The sequence below is a fragment of the Chelonia mydas genome, chromosome 6 (assembly GCF_015237465.2).
Source record: "Chelonia mydas isolate rCheMyd1 chromosome 6, rCheMyd1.pri.v2, whole genome shotgun sequence".
Classification (NCBI taxonomy): domain Eukaryota; kingdom Metazoa; phylum Chordata; order Testudines; family Cheloniidae; genus Chelonia; species Chelonia mydas.
The window spans coordinates 105,174,956-105,191,362 of record NC_051246.2 but is presented as its reverse complement, the minus strand read 5'-3'; the positions used below and the strand labels follow the sequence as shown (position 1 = coordinate 105,191,362).

The window sequence follows — 16,407 nt, the reverse complement described above, 5'->3', positions numbered from 1 at the left end:
TGAAACTCCTATGAAAGTCCTTGAGAATTTTTCTGGACTAGGTCTAGTGAGATCTATTTTCCACTAATCCTTTTCTTACCCTGCTCTTTCCTTACTAGTTGGCTTTCTGAAGAGCTTTGCTTTACAAAATTAGTTTATCCCTAGCCATTGTTCACTGATCTCTTCAAGGGTCTATTTGCTTGGGAGGTTGTCCACAACGTCCTGCTTAATGTTCTTCAGAGAGGAGCTGAGATGGCTGGAGCCACTATAGTGGATTTTAAGACTGATTCTCTAGTTTAACTTTCTCCTCCTACTATTACATTCAACAGGCTCTTCCTAATGATGATTATTACCCCACATCCTCTTTGGGGATAAATCATGAACCCTACTGACAAATAATGGATCAGCTTCTATATGTCAAGTGCTGACATTAACGGCTGGCTGAATTCCCATGAGCAAGTACAGACCATGATATGCTAATAACTATATCTAAATTTTATCAGATATTCCTCAAAAGTAAAATACTAATGTTCTAACTCCTAGGATATGTCTTCACTGCACAGTTAATGTGGGCTTTTACCTGGGTTTTAGCCCAAACACCCCAACTTCCACTCAGGAAAAACTCTGACCCAGGCTTGGATGTGCTTTAAGCCTTGGATAGCTTATGCTGTTTGACAATGGATTAGAACCCAGGCTCTCGTTTAACTTAGCTCACTTTGCAGTGAGGACATAAGCAAAATCATTGGAGTGATAATAGTCCTCCAACACCCTTCCCACAATTCCCCTGAAGGATAGACAAGTTCTTCCACAATCGACTGGGAAAGAACCCTGGAGTGTTTCAGCACAAAGAGCCCAGGGATATGCTCCCAGACACACACAGGGGATTGCAGAAATAGTAAGGACACAGTAAACAGAAGTAAATGTTTTCAGTGGGTATGCTCTCACCCAGGCTAGGCTAACCCAGGTGCCCAGATCTGAGTGCCAATCACCTGTGTTAACTGTGCAGTGAAGAAGCTACCTTTACTCTATAAAAAACTTGAGATTTCTTCCTTGACTGAAATCCAAAGCATATATTATAAGAGCCCCAGGTAAATCGTCTACACTGGCAAGTTTCTGCACCACAAACGTACCACAAATGCTGGAATTAAACCGCTATTGCGTGTCCACACTGTGCTCCTTGTGACTCTTGAGCACATCCATTTTAGCAGCCCTTGCAACAGCAAAGACCAGTGCATTGTGGTAGCTATCCCACTATGCAGCTAGCCGCAGGGTGTTTTGGAAAGGGTTTTCAATGCCTCATGGGGCAGGCACAGCAGGTCTCCCAATCCCATTGTTCCATGGGCATCCTACTACTTGGCCAGCTGCTTTTCAACTGAAGGCAGGTTGGTGGTGACAGGGAGTGTGTGTGTGTGTGTGTGTGTGTGTGTGTGTGTGTGTGTGTGTGGATGGGGGGATAGAGGCAGTGTGTTTTGGGGGACAGAGAGTGTGTCAGCATGCTGTCTTATAAGTTCAGACAGCAGCAGGAAGCAACCAGTCCTGAGGCAGGGGGAGTGGGAAACCCTGACATCAGCCCCTGCCTCCCTTCCTGGGCTCTCTGCACAGCAATGTCTCTCTCTCTCTCTCTCTCTCTCTCTCTCTCTCTCTCTCTCTCTCACACACACACACACACACACCCCTCTGTGTTCAACAGCACAAGCATTCCACATTAATGGCTTGCTGTGTGTCCCAGAGTAGATCAGCACAGCACACAAGGGATGTCAGAAATGGTGCTTTGAAAGGGGAGGGGTGAATGTCTCCAGGGCAGCCGAGTTCAAAACAATGAGCAGAGCGGGCACTCGAGGCATTGTGGGACAGCTCCAGAGGCCAATTACAGCACAGAAAGCAATCCAGTGTCTATACGGGCAATAGATGGAGCCTCTGCACAAACAGCCTTACGACTCTCGTCGAGGTGGGTTTTTTTGCAGCGCTGCAACTGAGGAGTTTCTGCGCACAAAATGGCTTGGCCGTGTGTACACGTCTGCAGTTTGAGCGCAAAAAGCTGCTTTCCTGAGCAGAAACTTGCCAGTGTAGACAAGCCCTTAATAAAGAGGCCTAATTTCTTCTCAGTTTTGTAATTTGGTGTCAACAAATATGTTACCCAAACTTCACTGGAAACTGATGCCTGATAAGGTTTCTGCAGGATTGTGGTTTAAATTGCAAAGTTTCTCAGTTTACTTGTGCTGTCCTCAAGTCCTAAATTTGGGGTTATTTTGTATCTACTTTATCAGCCCGTTCACCACATCAGTGACTGTTCCAGGGCAGGTACTGCCAGTCTGTCTCTTGATATTGCCATGTACGTCCACTCCCTGTGCTTTCGGCCCGGCACCTGCTGCTGGTCTGGAGTTGCAGACTGAGCTAAGCTACCAAGCCAGTTCCTTTCAAGTTCTATCTCTCCAGCAGGTTCTTTCATACATTTGCTATTCTTTTCTACTAATAGTTCACCCCCATTTTCTGCATGCTCCAGCTTTCTGCTGGTCCCTCCCATAAAATAAAGGAAGTTCCAGAAAAAAACAGAGGAAGTTCCAGAAAAGCTCTCCCCCAGCGCAAGTGGACTGGGAGACTGGTAAACAACAACTGAGGTCACAAACTTCTGAAATGTACCAACTGAGGAATTGCCTCATCAGGATGTTAACTATGAGTGACAGCTACTGTTATTGAATAAAGAAACATTGCAACCATTCACCAGCTAATATGTTCTGTTCCCATTTTAAATACATGGTGCCAAAGAACATAATTCTAGAATACACATAGCCATAGCTTCAGCAGTCAGAGAATAGCTGGCCCTACCTGAAATCCTGAAAATGTTATCAAAGCTTCGATATATCATAAATGTACTTATCTGTCACCTCAAGCCTGGGCTAAGATAAGAAGGAGAATCAATTACTTTATAAGTCATTGACCTTCTGCTCTGTGCTTTGATCTGGAGTCCACATCACCTCATCAGTAACCACTGAATTGCCACTGCTTTACACAAGCAGAATCCCCTGGAATTGGGATCACTAGTGAAGGGCCTCCTCTCTCTCTCTCGTGCACACGCGCACACACACGCACACACACACACACAAAACCTACATTAAAAACCATTATTAAGGCTGCAAAGTCAAGGCCTCAGAATTCAGATGATGCCAGAACTAAGGTTGCCCATGTAACCTTAATTCAGCCCCAATGTGAGCATGAATTATGCCACAGTTTTTAATTATGTGATTGCTTATTATTTTTACACTCATTCCTCGTCCTCATTCAGTCTCAGTTACTGTCCCTTCTCTGGTCCCTTGCCCCAGTCTCTTTGTCCAGCCAATCCCAGTTATCCCCTAATCCCTGATCCTTGTCTCCTCTTCCCACTGCCCATTCTCCAGTGGTTCTTAGCCCCAATCTCCCCCTCTCACCAGTTCCTCATCCAATCTCATTGCCCCTCTCCTAGCCAACTGGCTTCCAGTCCCGCCATTTTCCTCACAGATTCCTAGTCTTGATTTTGGGCTCCCAGTTCCAGCCTCCTTCTCCTTCCTATATTTAAGTGATTTTTAATGAGCTAGAACAGTGGTTCTCAAACTTCATTGCACTACAACCCCCTTTACTACAAGACCCCTGTAGAGGGGACCGAAGCCTGAGCCTGCCTGAGCCCTGCTTCCTAGGACAGGGCCCAAGGACTTCAGCCCCAGGCAGGGGCCTGTAACCTGAGCTCTGCTAGCCAGAGCTGAAGCCCTCGGGCTTTGGCCGCAGGCGCTGGGGCTTGGGCTGAAGCTTTAGCAAGTCTAACGCCAGCCCTAGCACCCCCATTAAAACAGAGTCATGACCCAATTTGGGGGCCCAACCCACAGTTTACGAACTGCTGAGCTAGACAAAACTTTGTATTCTTTGTCCTCATTTGTCCACACATCTGGGCAGAGTTTCATTCATAGGCATTGGCTGACTCCTTAACTCCTTCATAGAGCAATGGACATTGTCTGCAGTTCTCTGATTGGTGTCTCATACTGGCACTCTTTCATTATACATTTAGCCCCACTCTCCAGCCTTCCATCTTTGCTTGCTGTCTTCCACTTCCTCTATACCTTTGTCGCCCCTAGCCTCCATTTGAGGGAGGGAACATTATTGTCCCTCTGCGGCCCTGCAGCAATTTGACTATGTGAGGAGCCACTGAGCACTTCTGAAAATCCCACCCAGGTGAGCAGGACCTTTCACATGCCTGTCCACGAGCACACAATCCTTTTAGAAAATGAGTCTCCAGAGAGTTATTTTAAAATAAACACGTGGGCAATGCAAACTACCAAACTGACCATAGAAAAGCATTGGAAAATTCTGACACTGGTGTAAAGGACACCAGTAATCCTAGTTCTAATCACACTAACCATAGATTTGCTCTCAGGTCTAATGTGAACAAGGTCCCAGGCAGGAAATGCGTGAACAGCAAAATCTGTGGAGGGGAGAAAAAAAATCACTTGTGAAAAGGAGTAAAAAAGGCCCAGACTGGGAGTTAGGCACCTAGATATCTTTAAGGATCTGGGCCAAAATGACCTATCTTACATTTATTGTCTCCTCTACCGTATGAGAATGGGGGATATACTAAAAAAGGAGAAGGATGCAGCTTGTAGTGCGACTGGGAAATTTGTCCCCGATCCGTAAGAGGCTTTCCAGTCAGACACACAAAGAAAGCTGTGTGCGTGGATTCCAGGGTACAATTTCCCCACTCCAGCATGGCTGTCTCCCATGACGTGCTGTCACTGAATTCCTCATCTAGGGAGCACATTCTGATCTCTCTGCTGGGAGTTTATGATCATCTGAACCCCAATAACACGTTCAGCTTTTAGCCCCTGGCCCAGGAAAGCATATTGTGAAGAGTGGCCACTCCTGGGCAAAAACACTTCAGTGCCGGTGGAGCTCCAATCACATACTGTTTGCATAGGGAGGCTTCTGCAGGTAAGGGGGCCAGCAAGAAACCCTGTTCCTTCTGCCCTCTGCCGTCCCTGGCTGGTAGCTCGAATCTGCACTGCATGGGTGAAAGGTGGGCAAAATGTCCCAGAAAAACAAGCTTCATCATTGTTTGCTCTGCATCCTCTCTCCTAATTTTTATTTGATCTGATTAATGATTAATGGAGAACACTGCTGTTCAGCAATAATTAATAGAGCAAGGAGCAGTCCAGATCAGATGGACCCAGCAGGATCCTTTGCAATGCACTGTGAGTACTGTCTTACTTTTTCCTTGGATCTCTTTGATTTCTGATTATCTGTATTATATGCACTTTAGTTTATGGAATTATTTAGTTTCCATGGGGGTGACTTTGTAACAGGTAAAGAGAACACCTTGTTCTGATTTAAAAAAAAAACAAAAATGCACAAAACACTCAAGGGGCCAGTATAAATTCCTCAAGGGGTAGAGGAGGGAGCTAGGACAAACCAACTGCAGTTTATATTTTAAATGATGGGAAACTGTCAACGTTTTGACTAAAATGGCAGAAAAACATACTAGGAAGCCATGTAGATCTCTGCAGAGAGATTATTGCCAGAGATCCATTAATGACCCTTCCATTGTATTTGCCTTTTCGGAAACTGTACCAAAAATAGGTTTCAGAGTAGCAGCCGTGTTAGTCTGTCTTCGCAAAAAGAACAGGAGTACTTGTGGCACCTTAGAGACTAACCAATTTATTTGAGCATAAGCTTTCGTGAGCTACAGCTCACTTCATCGGATGTCATTGGCAGTAGAAACCCAAAGCATGAATTCTGTAGGGAACACTGCACCTTGTGTTTTATAGCATATTTTTATTGAATTAGCAGTTTATAATGAGCTGGTAAACTGTGGAAGGCAAATATAGCAGCAACAGCAATCCTGAAGTGTAGATTATAAAAGTAAATTCTGTTTGTAATCCAATTTTTACTGGGAAAAGGTGTTCTGAAAGTTTTCAGTCTTTTGCAAGTTTATATGAACCTTAATACGATCTAAGCTATCTCATTTGAGAGAGCATGTGATCTCATAACAAATTTATCAGGAAGCATATATTTCTTCTGAGAGTTATTGGCATCTGAAATGTGAACTCTTGAAAGTGAGCCTTTTACATTTTTGAGAAGGGAATCTGTTTCTAGATCCATGCCCTGCTGTCATTAGTTCTGGCTCTTTGTGACAGATTAAAAAGGCCATATACAAACATTTGTATCTTGGAAAGGTGAGTTCTATGAACTGGCCTGGAATGTGATATCAGTGGGACAAATTCATCCATAGTGTAGCTCCAGTGGATTCCACAACAGGTGTTAATCACTGAATAGTAAGCAACAGATCTCATAGTACACAGGAAAAAAGGAATACTTTTCTTAACTAACTTCTGTAAATCTAAATATTTTACAGAATAAATCCAAAGGAAAATGAAGCCCACCCTCTCTGTGTGTTTGTTACTGACTGGACTTCAAGCAGTCAGTCATTGTCATCGTCAGCCTGATCACCGCAATGACTGGGGTGGTCATAAAGATGCATCTACCAGGGAACACAATTTCCCTGTTGAAGAAGTTTATCCATGCGAAAGCAAGGCCTACTTCAAACTGGCCCCCAGCAATATTGACTTCGCATTTAGATTTTACAAGCAAGTTACATCAGAGGCAGCTGACAAAAATATTTTCTTCTCTCCCATAAGCATCTCTACTGCCTTTGCAATGCTGGCACTTGGGGCTAAATCAGCTACTCTGAATCAGATTCACAAAGGACTCACCTTTGACCTGAACAAGACTCAGGAAAAGGAGATACATGAAGGCTTTTGCCATCTCATTTGTGCGCTAAACCGTCCAGACAGGGAGATCCAGCTGAATATGGGAAATGCCCTTTTCCTAAGAGAGACACTGAAACCACTAAAAAAGTTTTTAGAAGATGTTAAAAACTTTTATAAATCAGAAGTTTTTTCTAGTGACTTTAACAATTCTACCAATGCTGTGAAACAGATCAATAATTACATTGAGAAGAAAACCCATGGGAAAATTGTTGATTTAGTCCAGGATCTTGATCCACTCACTGTAATGATTCTCATTAACTACGTTTTCTTTAAAGGTAAGAGTTGTTATAACGTGGGCGTTTCTTGCAACCATGAGCTTTGGAAGGTTGACTAAAATCTAGGACAATAAAATTTCAATTTATATTTTAAATGAAGGGACCCTGTCATCATTGCTGGGCCTGTTAAATGCTCTATCTGGGAAATACTCCAATCTGGAAAGTCATTCTATAAGATTGCAAATGTGTTTTTTTCCCCACATAAGAGTGGAAGAAACTGATTTTGAAGCAAATACCTACAATTCTATGCAACATATATTAATCTGATGGATATATACAGGCTCAGTTTAGACATGATGTTCATAACTCTATCAGTTAATAGTGGCCTTTAATCATCTAAGAGAATAGCACTAAAGCCAAGCTTCATAAAATCGAGAGGTGTATCAACTTATAAAACAAATTTGCTGTAAATAAAGGTGCAGGATCAGATCCTGTGAGCTTAGTGCACTTGAATTAGTCTGATTCATACTAATATTTCCTTTTTGCAGTATATTCAATTGCATTCTCTTTCTTTTTTGCCATAAGCCGATTGGGAAAAGCCCTTTAATTATTTTTACACAAAAGAAGAGGATTTTTTTGTGGATGGGAAAACCTCTGTTAAAGTTAATATGATGTACCGCAAGGGCAGTTACAAACATCACTATGATAAGGAGCTGTCTTGCTGGCTGGTGCAAATACCTTACAGCGGAAAGGCTGTCGCATTGTTTATTCTGCCTGATGAAGGAAAAATGAAGGAGGTGGAAAAAGCTCTCATGAATAAAACTTTGTCTAAATGGAAAAAGGCCTTCAAAGAAAGGTAATCTTTTAGCTACAGCTACATTAAGAAATGTTTTACTGCAACAAAGGAGGGCAACAAAAATGATTAGGGTTGGAGCACATGACTTATGAGGAGAGGCTGAGGGAACTGGGATTATTTAGTCTGCAGAAGAGAAGAATGAGGGGGGATTTGATAGCTACTTTCAACTACCTGAAAGGGGGTTCCAAAGGGGATGGAGCTAGATTGTTCTCAGTGGTACCAGATGATAGAACAAGGACTAATGGTCTCAAGTTGCTGTGGGAGAGGTTTAGGCTGGATATTAGGAAAAACTTTTTCACTAGGAGGGTGGTGAAGCACTGGAATGCGTTACTTAGGGAGGTGGTGGAATCTCCTTCCTTAGAGGTTTTTAAGGTCAGGCTTGACAAAGCCCTGGCTGGGATGATTTAGTTGGGGATTGGTCCTGCTTTGAGCAGGGGGTTGGACTAGACGACCTCCTGAGGTCCCTTCCAACCCTGATATTCTATGATTCTATGAAATTAGGACAGAATCTCACATGAAAACAAACTATTAAGGGCAGATAGTTCAGCTGAAATCTGCACACAGAGGGCCCCTTAAAGAACAGGCCTCCCTTTCCTTTCATGAAAAGGGGCAGATGGGAAGGATGATTTAGTGGATAGGACCTTGAACTATGACTCAGGAAACCTGCGTTCAGTTCCTGGCTCATCCACAGATTTCCTTGGGCAGGTCACTTTATCTGATGTTTGCCCAGGTTCCCCATCTGTAAAATGAAGATAATACTTCCCTACCTCACAGGGGAATGGTGAAAATAACATTTATTCATTAATTGTGAGGCACTCAGGTAGTGTAGTGATGAGGGCCATACACAGTCTGTTGCTTCTGTGGCAGGATCAGGGTAACACGGGGACTAGGTGAGTTCTCACCAGGTGAGAAGCAGAATACTATGCTCTCCCAATGATCCTGTGATGATTATATAGAAAACGTACTAGAGCATGGGGGTTCTGTGATGGGCAGGGTATGCAACCGTAGTCCAAACTTACCCTCCAGGGCAGTGGTTCTCAACTGTGGTCCACCGCTTGTTCAGGGAAAGCCCCTGGTGGGCCGGGCCGGCTTGTTTACGTGCCACATCCACAGGTTTGGCTGATCGCGGCTCCCACTGGCCACGGTTCGCCGCTCCAGGCCAATGGGGGCTGCGGGAAGCGGCATGGGCCGAGGGATGTGCTGGCCGCCCTTCCCGCAGCCCCCATTGGCCTGGAGTGGCGAACCGCGGCCAGTGGGAGCCGCAGTCGGCTGAACCTGCGGACACGGCAGGTAAACAAACCGGCCCGGCACACCAGGGGCTTTCCCTGAACAAGCGGTGGACCACAGTTGAGAACCATTGTTCTAGGAGTATGTCTACACTGCAATAAAAACCCGTGGCATGGAGTCTCACATCCCGTATCAGTGACTTAGGTTCGTGGGACTCAGGCAGAGCTGGAGTGTGGACTGTGACTGGACTGTGTGTGGACTGCGGCTGCAGTCCAGACTCTGAGACCCAACACCTTGCGGGGTCTCAGAGCTGACATACCAGCCTGAGGGTCTACCTGGGCCAGCTGCAGCCATGCTGTGGATCTTTTATTGCAGTGTAGACATACACTTAGGTTCCTCCCATGTGTTTTACTTGGGGGGAAAGGTGAACCAGGTCTAAGTTACACACACCAAGTTGTCACTCTCTATACTGACTGCAGAGGCAGTGTGGTCCAGTGGGAAGGCACTGAGCAGGGAGTCAGATGACCGGGGTCCTTTTCTGGGCTTTGCTACTCATCTGCTGTGTGACCATCTTTCTGTGCCCCAAGCCAGGTCTACACTTAAAACTTAGGTCGACATAGCTTTGGTGCTGAGGGGTATGAAAACTCCAGAAGGTGCTGTAGCTATGCCAACCTAACCCTCTGTGTAGACACAGCTAGGTCAATGGAAAAATCCTCCATCAACCTAGCTACCATCACTTGGTGCGGTGGAGTTCCTACAGTGATTGACAAAGTCCTTCTGTCTCTGTAGGCTGAGTCTAACTATTGTGTTATAGAGCCATAGCTACAGTACCACAGCTAGGCTGCTGTAGCACCCATAGTGTAGACATGGCCTCAGTTTCTCCATTTGTAAAATGGGGCTAATGATACTGATACTGAGAGACTTACCAATGAACTCCCTGATAGTGGGGAGTACGCATCTGGCACTGGCACCTTTGCCACCACACCTTGCCACAGGTTTCCTTATGTCCCTGGACAGGGGACTTGTTGAGACTTGTATGTGGCATGGCCAGAATACTACTCCACTCTGGCAATTGCCAGGTGGCAGATGGCCTATTGGAGCACCTTAACCTGCTGCCCTAAATTAGAATACTACCAAGGCTTCTCTAATCTACATTAGGCCCAGGGCCATCATAAAATAGCTCCAGAATGAGTGAACTACAATGGAATCTTGCATAAAGTGGTATAGTTCAGAATATAGGCCTTTGACAAGGAACTCTCTTCCATAGATACTCAGTCCTTACTCAAACACACTGTTCAAACCTGCTGGTCAAATATAGCACGCAGACTCTTTAACAGTTTGAGAGGAAAATACAAGTGCCACCAACTTGACCCTATTCTGTAGTGGTCTCTGAATGAGACGATTTGCCAGAAATTTTCTGTATTTCTTTTTTAACAGAACAATATATCTGCACATTCCAAAATTTTCTATTTCTGGTACCTATGACATAAAAGAGATATTCCAGAAAATGGGTGTGATCGATGTGTTCACTGACCAAGCTGATCTGTCTGGGATCACTGAAAAGTCTGAACTAAAGGTTTCAAAAGTAAGTTTGTAAACGAAGATGGTAACAAATGGATTTGTCTGTTCCTACAAATGTTACATTTATATTTTATAACATTGAAGGGTTTGATCCTGCTCTCACTGAACTCATTGGCAAAACTCACTCCGACACCAGTGGGTACAAAGAAAAGGGGACAAAGAGAGTCTGTCTCTGCTAAAATTGAGAATTAACATGCTGAGAAGGGATTACACATGTGTACAGAGGCTGGAGGACATCAGGAAAAGACAAGTACAAAATAAAATAATATTTTGGCCATTATATAGAATTATTAAAAGGTAACAAATTGGACTTGGCAAAATATTCTCTAACTCTCATTAGAGATAGGCTTGGAAGTAGAGTCCTATGCAGATACAAATTTATATCCGCGGATGCAGATATCTGTGGATATAAATCTCTATCCGCGGAATCACAGAGCTCTCCCAGGAACTGCAGCAGTGAAAGGAGCAGAACGTGGGACTGCCGCTCCCGGGAGCCAGGGCCCCACACTAGCAGCTCCTCCGCGTGGCTGTACTGCCTGCAGCCCTGCCCCCATCTCTTCCACACAGCTGTCTGCATCTCCTGTCTGGGGGCAGGCATGCTGCTTGAACACAAGAGTGCGACCAGGGACAGCTGCCGGTGAGCCTGGTGCCCACTTGCAGTGGGCGAGACTGGGGGTAGTACAGCCGCCCCAGAGGAGCTGCCGGCGCAAGGCGCTAGCTCCTGGGAGCGGCAGCCCCACGTTCTGCTCCTTTCGCCACTGCGGTTCCCGGGACAGCCCTGCAGTTCTGTGGATATCAATTTATATCCATGAATATCTGCATCCATGGATATCAATTTGTACCCGCACGTGGCTCTACTTGGAAGGACTACATTTTTATCAATAAATGTCGATTTAACCATAGTCACACAAACCAATGAAAAAAAAATTTCCATCAATGATCATCTAAATTTACGGCTAGACGAAGTAAGAAAAAATGTTCCTTGAGAATGTATTAGAGAATGATTTAAGGATATTTACTTTGTATGTTTGGACATGTGATGTTGACGATTTGTGTTTCAATGGTTATAAAGGGATAACACTTTGAATCTCAACATTTACTGTCACTAAATAATTATTATCGGCCCCCCGCCCATAATTTCCTGCAACTGTGAAAATGTAAATGAATAAAAAGAAAAAAGCGTAGAAACTTGTAATTTTGCACAACTATGAAAATTTAAATAAATCAATATAGAAAAATGCTTAAAAATAAACATCGATATTATCCATCAACATTATTTTTAAAAAATCTCGTATTCTGCCAACCATCAACATAGTGCCTCACCAACATCTTTGAATTCTTTGGTGGGGGGCTCAACACACATGTACACAAGGGTGATCCAGTGGGTATAGTGTGCTTTGACTTTCAGGAAGCCTTTAACAAGGTCCATCACAAAAGGCTCTTTAGCAAAGTAAGCAGTCATGGGATAAAAGGGAAGATCCTCTCATGGATCAGTAACCAGTTAAAAGGGAAAAAAAAGAGTAAGAATAAATCATCAGTTTTCAGAATGGAGGGAGGTCCCAAGAATCTGGACTGGAACCAGTGATGTCCAACATATTCATAAATGATCTGGAAAAAGGGGCAAACAGAAGGAGTTTTTCTGCCAGCATACTAACACTGCCTCAATGTTAGCTAAGCCAACAGAAGCACTTTTATCAGCTTAGCTACCTCTACACTGGCATTGCTATATCTGCTAGGAGGTGTGGGTTTTTCACATGTGCGGCCAACCTAGCTATTCCAGCAACACACTTTGCAGTGTAGACTTGGCCTTACCCTAGCTGATTCTTAACAGTTGATTTTCTAAAGAACGGTGTTTTAAAAATAAACAAGTTTATCTCTTGCTATTATTCAGGGCTCAATAGCCAATGTAATGTTTTGCTTCATTTCCTTGCAGGTCATTCACAAGGCTGTATTGAATGTTCATGAGAACGGCACTGAGGCTGCAGGAGTCACTGTCGTGGAAATTTCATGGAGGTCTGGTCAAATTTCTGCTCCTCCTCGAATTAAATTCAACAGGCCCTTCTTGCTGATGATTTTTGATAGGCATACCCGCAGCATCCTCTTCTTGGGGAAAATCATAAACCCTAGTGGAAAATAAGTGATCAGCTGCTGATCATGTGTGCAGTGCTTCCACGTAGCGCTGGCAAAATTCAGGTGATTCAGCAAAGGACATGCACAGTGCTAGGGACTGTATTTAGACCATTATTAACGTACATTCCTAAACCCACAAAACATGAATGTAGCATTTCCTTGCCTATAAACAGCTGATATTTCTTCCTTGCTGTGTACAACTTACATCATAACAAATCACCAATAATCTAAATAAGTCTGATTTCCTTTCCCAAATTTTGTAAGTAGTCCTTACTGAAAGGCTCCTGTGCGGTCTTTAAGATACACAGGGCTTGGCTAGAAAAACAATTAGCCCACCACGAGCTGGGGTGTGAATCTACCCTGCACTAGCCTGCTGTGGACTTACTGTCAGTGTGCACCCTGCTGACATGCGTTAACAGTTTGTTAATGTGCTTTGAGCTCGTTCCAAAGGGAGCTAGATCAGAATGCTCTAATGAAGTGTTGACACACATGAGCAGGGTGTACGTGGACAGTTAGACCACAGCAAGGTAGGGCAGGATAGATTAGCAACCCCAGTTTGCCATGGTCTAATTGTTCGTGTAGACAAGACTAAAGTCTCTCAGATGAGTTGATCTTTCCTGTACTCCTTAATGTTTTGGGGAAGGGGGACTAGTCTGTTTTATCAACGTGATTAACTGACTGGTGATGATTGTTCCCAGCATCCTGTTCTTTGATACTGCAAGGAATTCCTGGTCTGGTCTCTTCTACTGTGGGTCCAGGTGCTGGTCTGAAGTTGCAGATTCAGCTACTGGGTTAATTTTCTTTTGGGGTTTGTCTACACAGGGAAAAAGCCTGCAGTAGCTGGCGTACACTAGGTAATGCACACTAGGCACTCTGCACTAATTCCCTGTGTATAGACTCTTACTGTGGACCAAGATCAGGTCTACACTACAGACCTATGTCATTTGTAACTACATCGCTCAGGGGTGTGAAAAATCCACGCCCCTGAGCGACGCAGTTATACTGACCTAACTCCCTATGTAGATAGCTCTATGTTGGTGAAAGAGCTTCTCCTGTTGACATAGCAACCGCCTCTCTGGGAGGTGGATTAGCTACGCCAACAGGAGAGCTCTGTCCTGTCAGCCTAGGAGCTTTTTCACTTAAGCGCTGCAGCAGCTCAGCTGCATTGATACAGCATTTTAAGTGTAGACCTGCCCTAAGCGTTCCTTTGTGGGCATTAGCTTAATGCCCTTTGGAAGGGTTCTAAGCTAAACTGCCTGAGGGCACTCAGTGCACTGGAGGAGTGTCATTGCACAGAGAGTTAGAGGGGAGAAGACCGTGCACTTTAAATTTACACCCTAGCTTACTGTGCACTAACTTCCTCATATAGCCAAGCCCCTGGTCTGCACAAGAAAGGGTTTGTCGGTATAGTAGCTATTACCGGCATTTCCGCATATGCAAACCTCCACTCACAGTGGAGACAGCGTATACAGGCAAAAGAGGTGGGTTTTTTTGGCCAGAATAGCTTATGCTACTTCCCCAAATGAAATAAGCTGTAGCAGCAAAAAATTCCTGGTATAACTGTGTCCACACAAGGGCTTTTTGCTGGTATGTTATTAAATCTTATAAAAATTCACACCCTTAAAGGATATTATTATACCGCCAAAAATTTCCACTGTTGACCTGCCTTATTCTCTCCAACAGTTCTCGTTTTGCCTACCAACAGTTCACCTCTATTGTCACATATTCTAGCTATCTTGTTAGACTTTCCTCTAAAACAGAGGAAGGTGGAGACAAATTATAACTCCACAACACCTGTTCTTGTGCAGCACACTGGGGCCATGGAAGTTTCTTAGGGACTTCTAAACTACTTTTAAACTCACAGAAGTAACACAGACTCACATACAAAATGCAGATACTATCTGAGGAACTGCCTTTCCAAACGTTAACTGCATTATTGCGACTGTTACTGACTAAAGAAACATTGGGACCTGAAATTTTGAGTCTGGAACCTGCCTGAGTCTAATTTTTTTGCTTTTGTGTTGTATCATTTTTCAGTAACTTTTAATCAATTAATGCCATTTTAAGATATTAGCAACATTAAAATTTTCTGTGTCAAATCCTCTTTGAGGTTCTCATTATTCTAAAGCAATAAATTAATACTACTATTAATGAACTGTAGAGTCTGCTGATAAGGTGAGTCCAGAAATTTTGTACAGCAAACAAGGATCAAACATCCTCACTGAAAATTTTCTTTAAACTTTGAACAGATCAATATGGACATAGATGAACACAATTTGTTGGGGAAGAGTCAACATGGCTTTTGAAAGGGAAACCATACCTCACCAATCTATTAAAATTCTTTGAGGGGGTCAACAAACATGTGGACATGGGTGATTCAGTAGGTATATTGGACTTGAACTTTCAGAAAGCCTTTGACAAGGTCCCTCCGCAAAGGCTCTTAAGCAAAGTAAGTGGTCATGGAAGAAGAGGGAAGCCCCTCAGATGGACCAATAACTGATTAAAAGACAGGAATCAAAGGGTAGGAATAAATGGACAGTTTTCACACTGGAGAGAGGTAAATAGTGGTGCCCCCCAGGCATCTGTACTGGAACCTGTGCTGTTCAACATATTCATAAATGATCTGGAAAAAGGGGTAAACAGTGAGGTGGCAAAATTTGCAGACAATACAAAATTACTCATGCTAGTTAAGCCCAAAGCTGACTGTGAAGAGATACAAATGGATCTCACGAAACTGGGTGACTGGGCAATAAAATGGCAGATGAAATTCAGCGTTGATAAATGCAAAGTAATGCACATTGGAAAACATAATCCCAGCTATACATACAAAATGATGGGATCTAAATTAGCTGTTACTACTCAAGTAAATTTTTTGGAGTCATTGCAGATGGTTCTCTGAAAACACCCACTCAATGTGCAGCAGTAGTCAAAAAAGCTAACAGAATGTCAGGAACAATTAGGAAAGGGATAGATAATAAGACAGTAAATATCATAATTCCACTACATAAATCTATGGTACATCCACACCTGCAGGCAGTTAGATTGCCCCCGTCTCAAAAAAGCTATGAAAAGGTACAAGGAAGGGCAACAGAAATGATTAAGGGTGTGGAACATCTTTCATATGAGGAGAGATTAAAAAGCCTGGGACTTTTCAGGTTGGAAAAGAAACGACTAAGGTGAGAATATGCTATAGGGCTATAAAATCATGGATGGTGTGGAGAAAGTGAATAAGGAAGTGTTCTCGACTCACATAACACAAGAGCCAGGGGTCACCCAATGAAATTAATGGCAGCAAGTTTAAAACAAACAAAACAAAGTATTTCTTCACACAATACACAGTCAACCTGTGGGACTCTTTGCCAGAGGATGTTGTGAAGGCCAAGCCTATAACAGGGTTCAAAAAGGAACTAAATAAATTCATGGAGGATAGGTCCTTCAATGGCTATTAGCCAAGATGGTCAGTGATGCAACTTCATGCTCTGGGTGTCCCTAGCCTCTGACTGCCAGAAGCTGGGAGTGCACTTGCTTGAATGTATAGGAAGTAAGTTGTCATGGGAGACTTTGAATCAAAATTATCTGTGTTATGGGATTATTTCAGTCACGTCCGAGTTACCTTGTAGCAGCTATAGAC

The 16,407-nt window shown here is 43.6% G+C and overlaps 1 protein-coding gene and 1 long non-coding RNA gene across 2 annotated transcripts in view; one reads left to right on the top strand and one right to left on the bottom strand.

Annotated features, from left to right (window-relative positions):
- LOC122466350 overlaps nt 1–16,407 on the bottom strand; it is a 43,544-nt gene that overhangs the window by 13,595 nt on the left and 13,542 nt on the right. The gene's annotated exons all lie outside the window — the stretch shown is intronic.
- Nucleotides 4,986–14,867, top strand: LOC102936902 (alpha-1-antitrypsin). The gene is made up of 5 exons (XM_007063463.3): nt 4,986–5,192; nt 6,353–7,042; nt 7,568–7,838; nt 10,503–10,650; nt 12,580–14,867. The coding sequence occupies exons 2-5, from the start codon at nt 6,370–6,372 to the stop codon at nt 12,781–12,783; spliced, it is 1,296 nt and encodes a 431-aa protein (XP_007063525.2). The 5' UTR covers nt 4,986–5,192; nt 6,353–6,369; the 3' UTR covers nt 12,784–14,867.

What these genes read in the sequence shown, in the direction of transcription:
- LOC102936902 (XM_007063463.3), top strand. Translation starts at nt 6,370, where the DNA reads ATGAAGCCCACCCTCTCTGTGTGTTTGTTACTGACTGGACTTCAAGCA. An exon ending in TAACTACGTTTTCTTTAAAG is followed by an intron (nt 7,043 to 7,567) that starts GTAAGAGTTGTT and finishes TTTTGCCATAAG; the next exon opens with CCGATTGGGAAAAGCCCTTT. An exon ending in CTGAACTAAAGGTTTCAAAA is followed by an intron (nt 10,651 to 12,579) that starts GTAAGTTTGTAA and finishes ATTTCCTTGCAG; the next exon opens with GTCATTCACAAGGCTGTATT.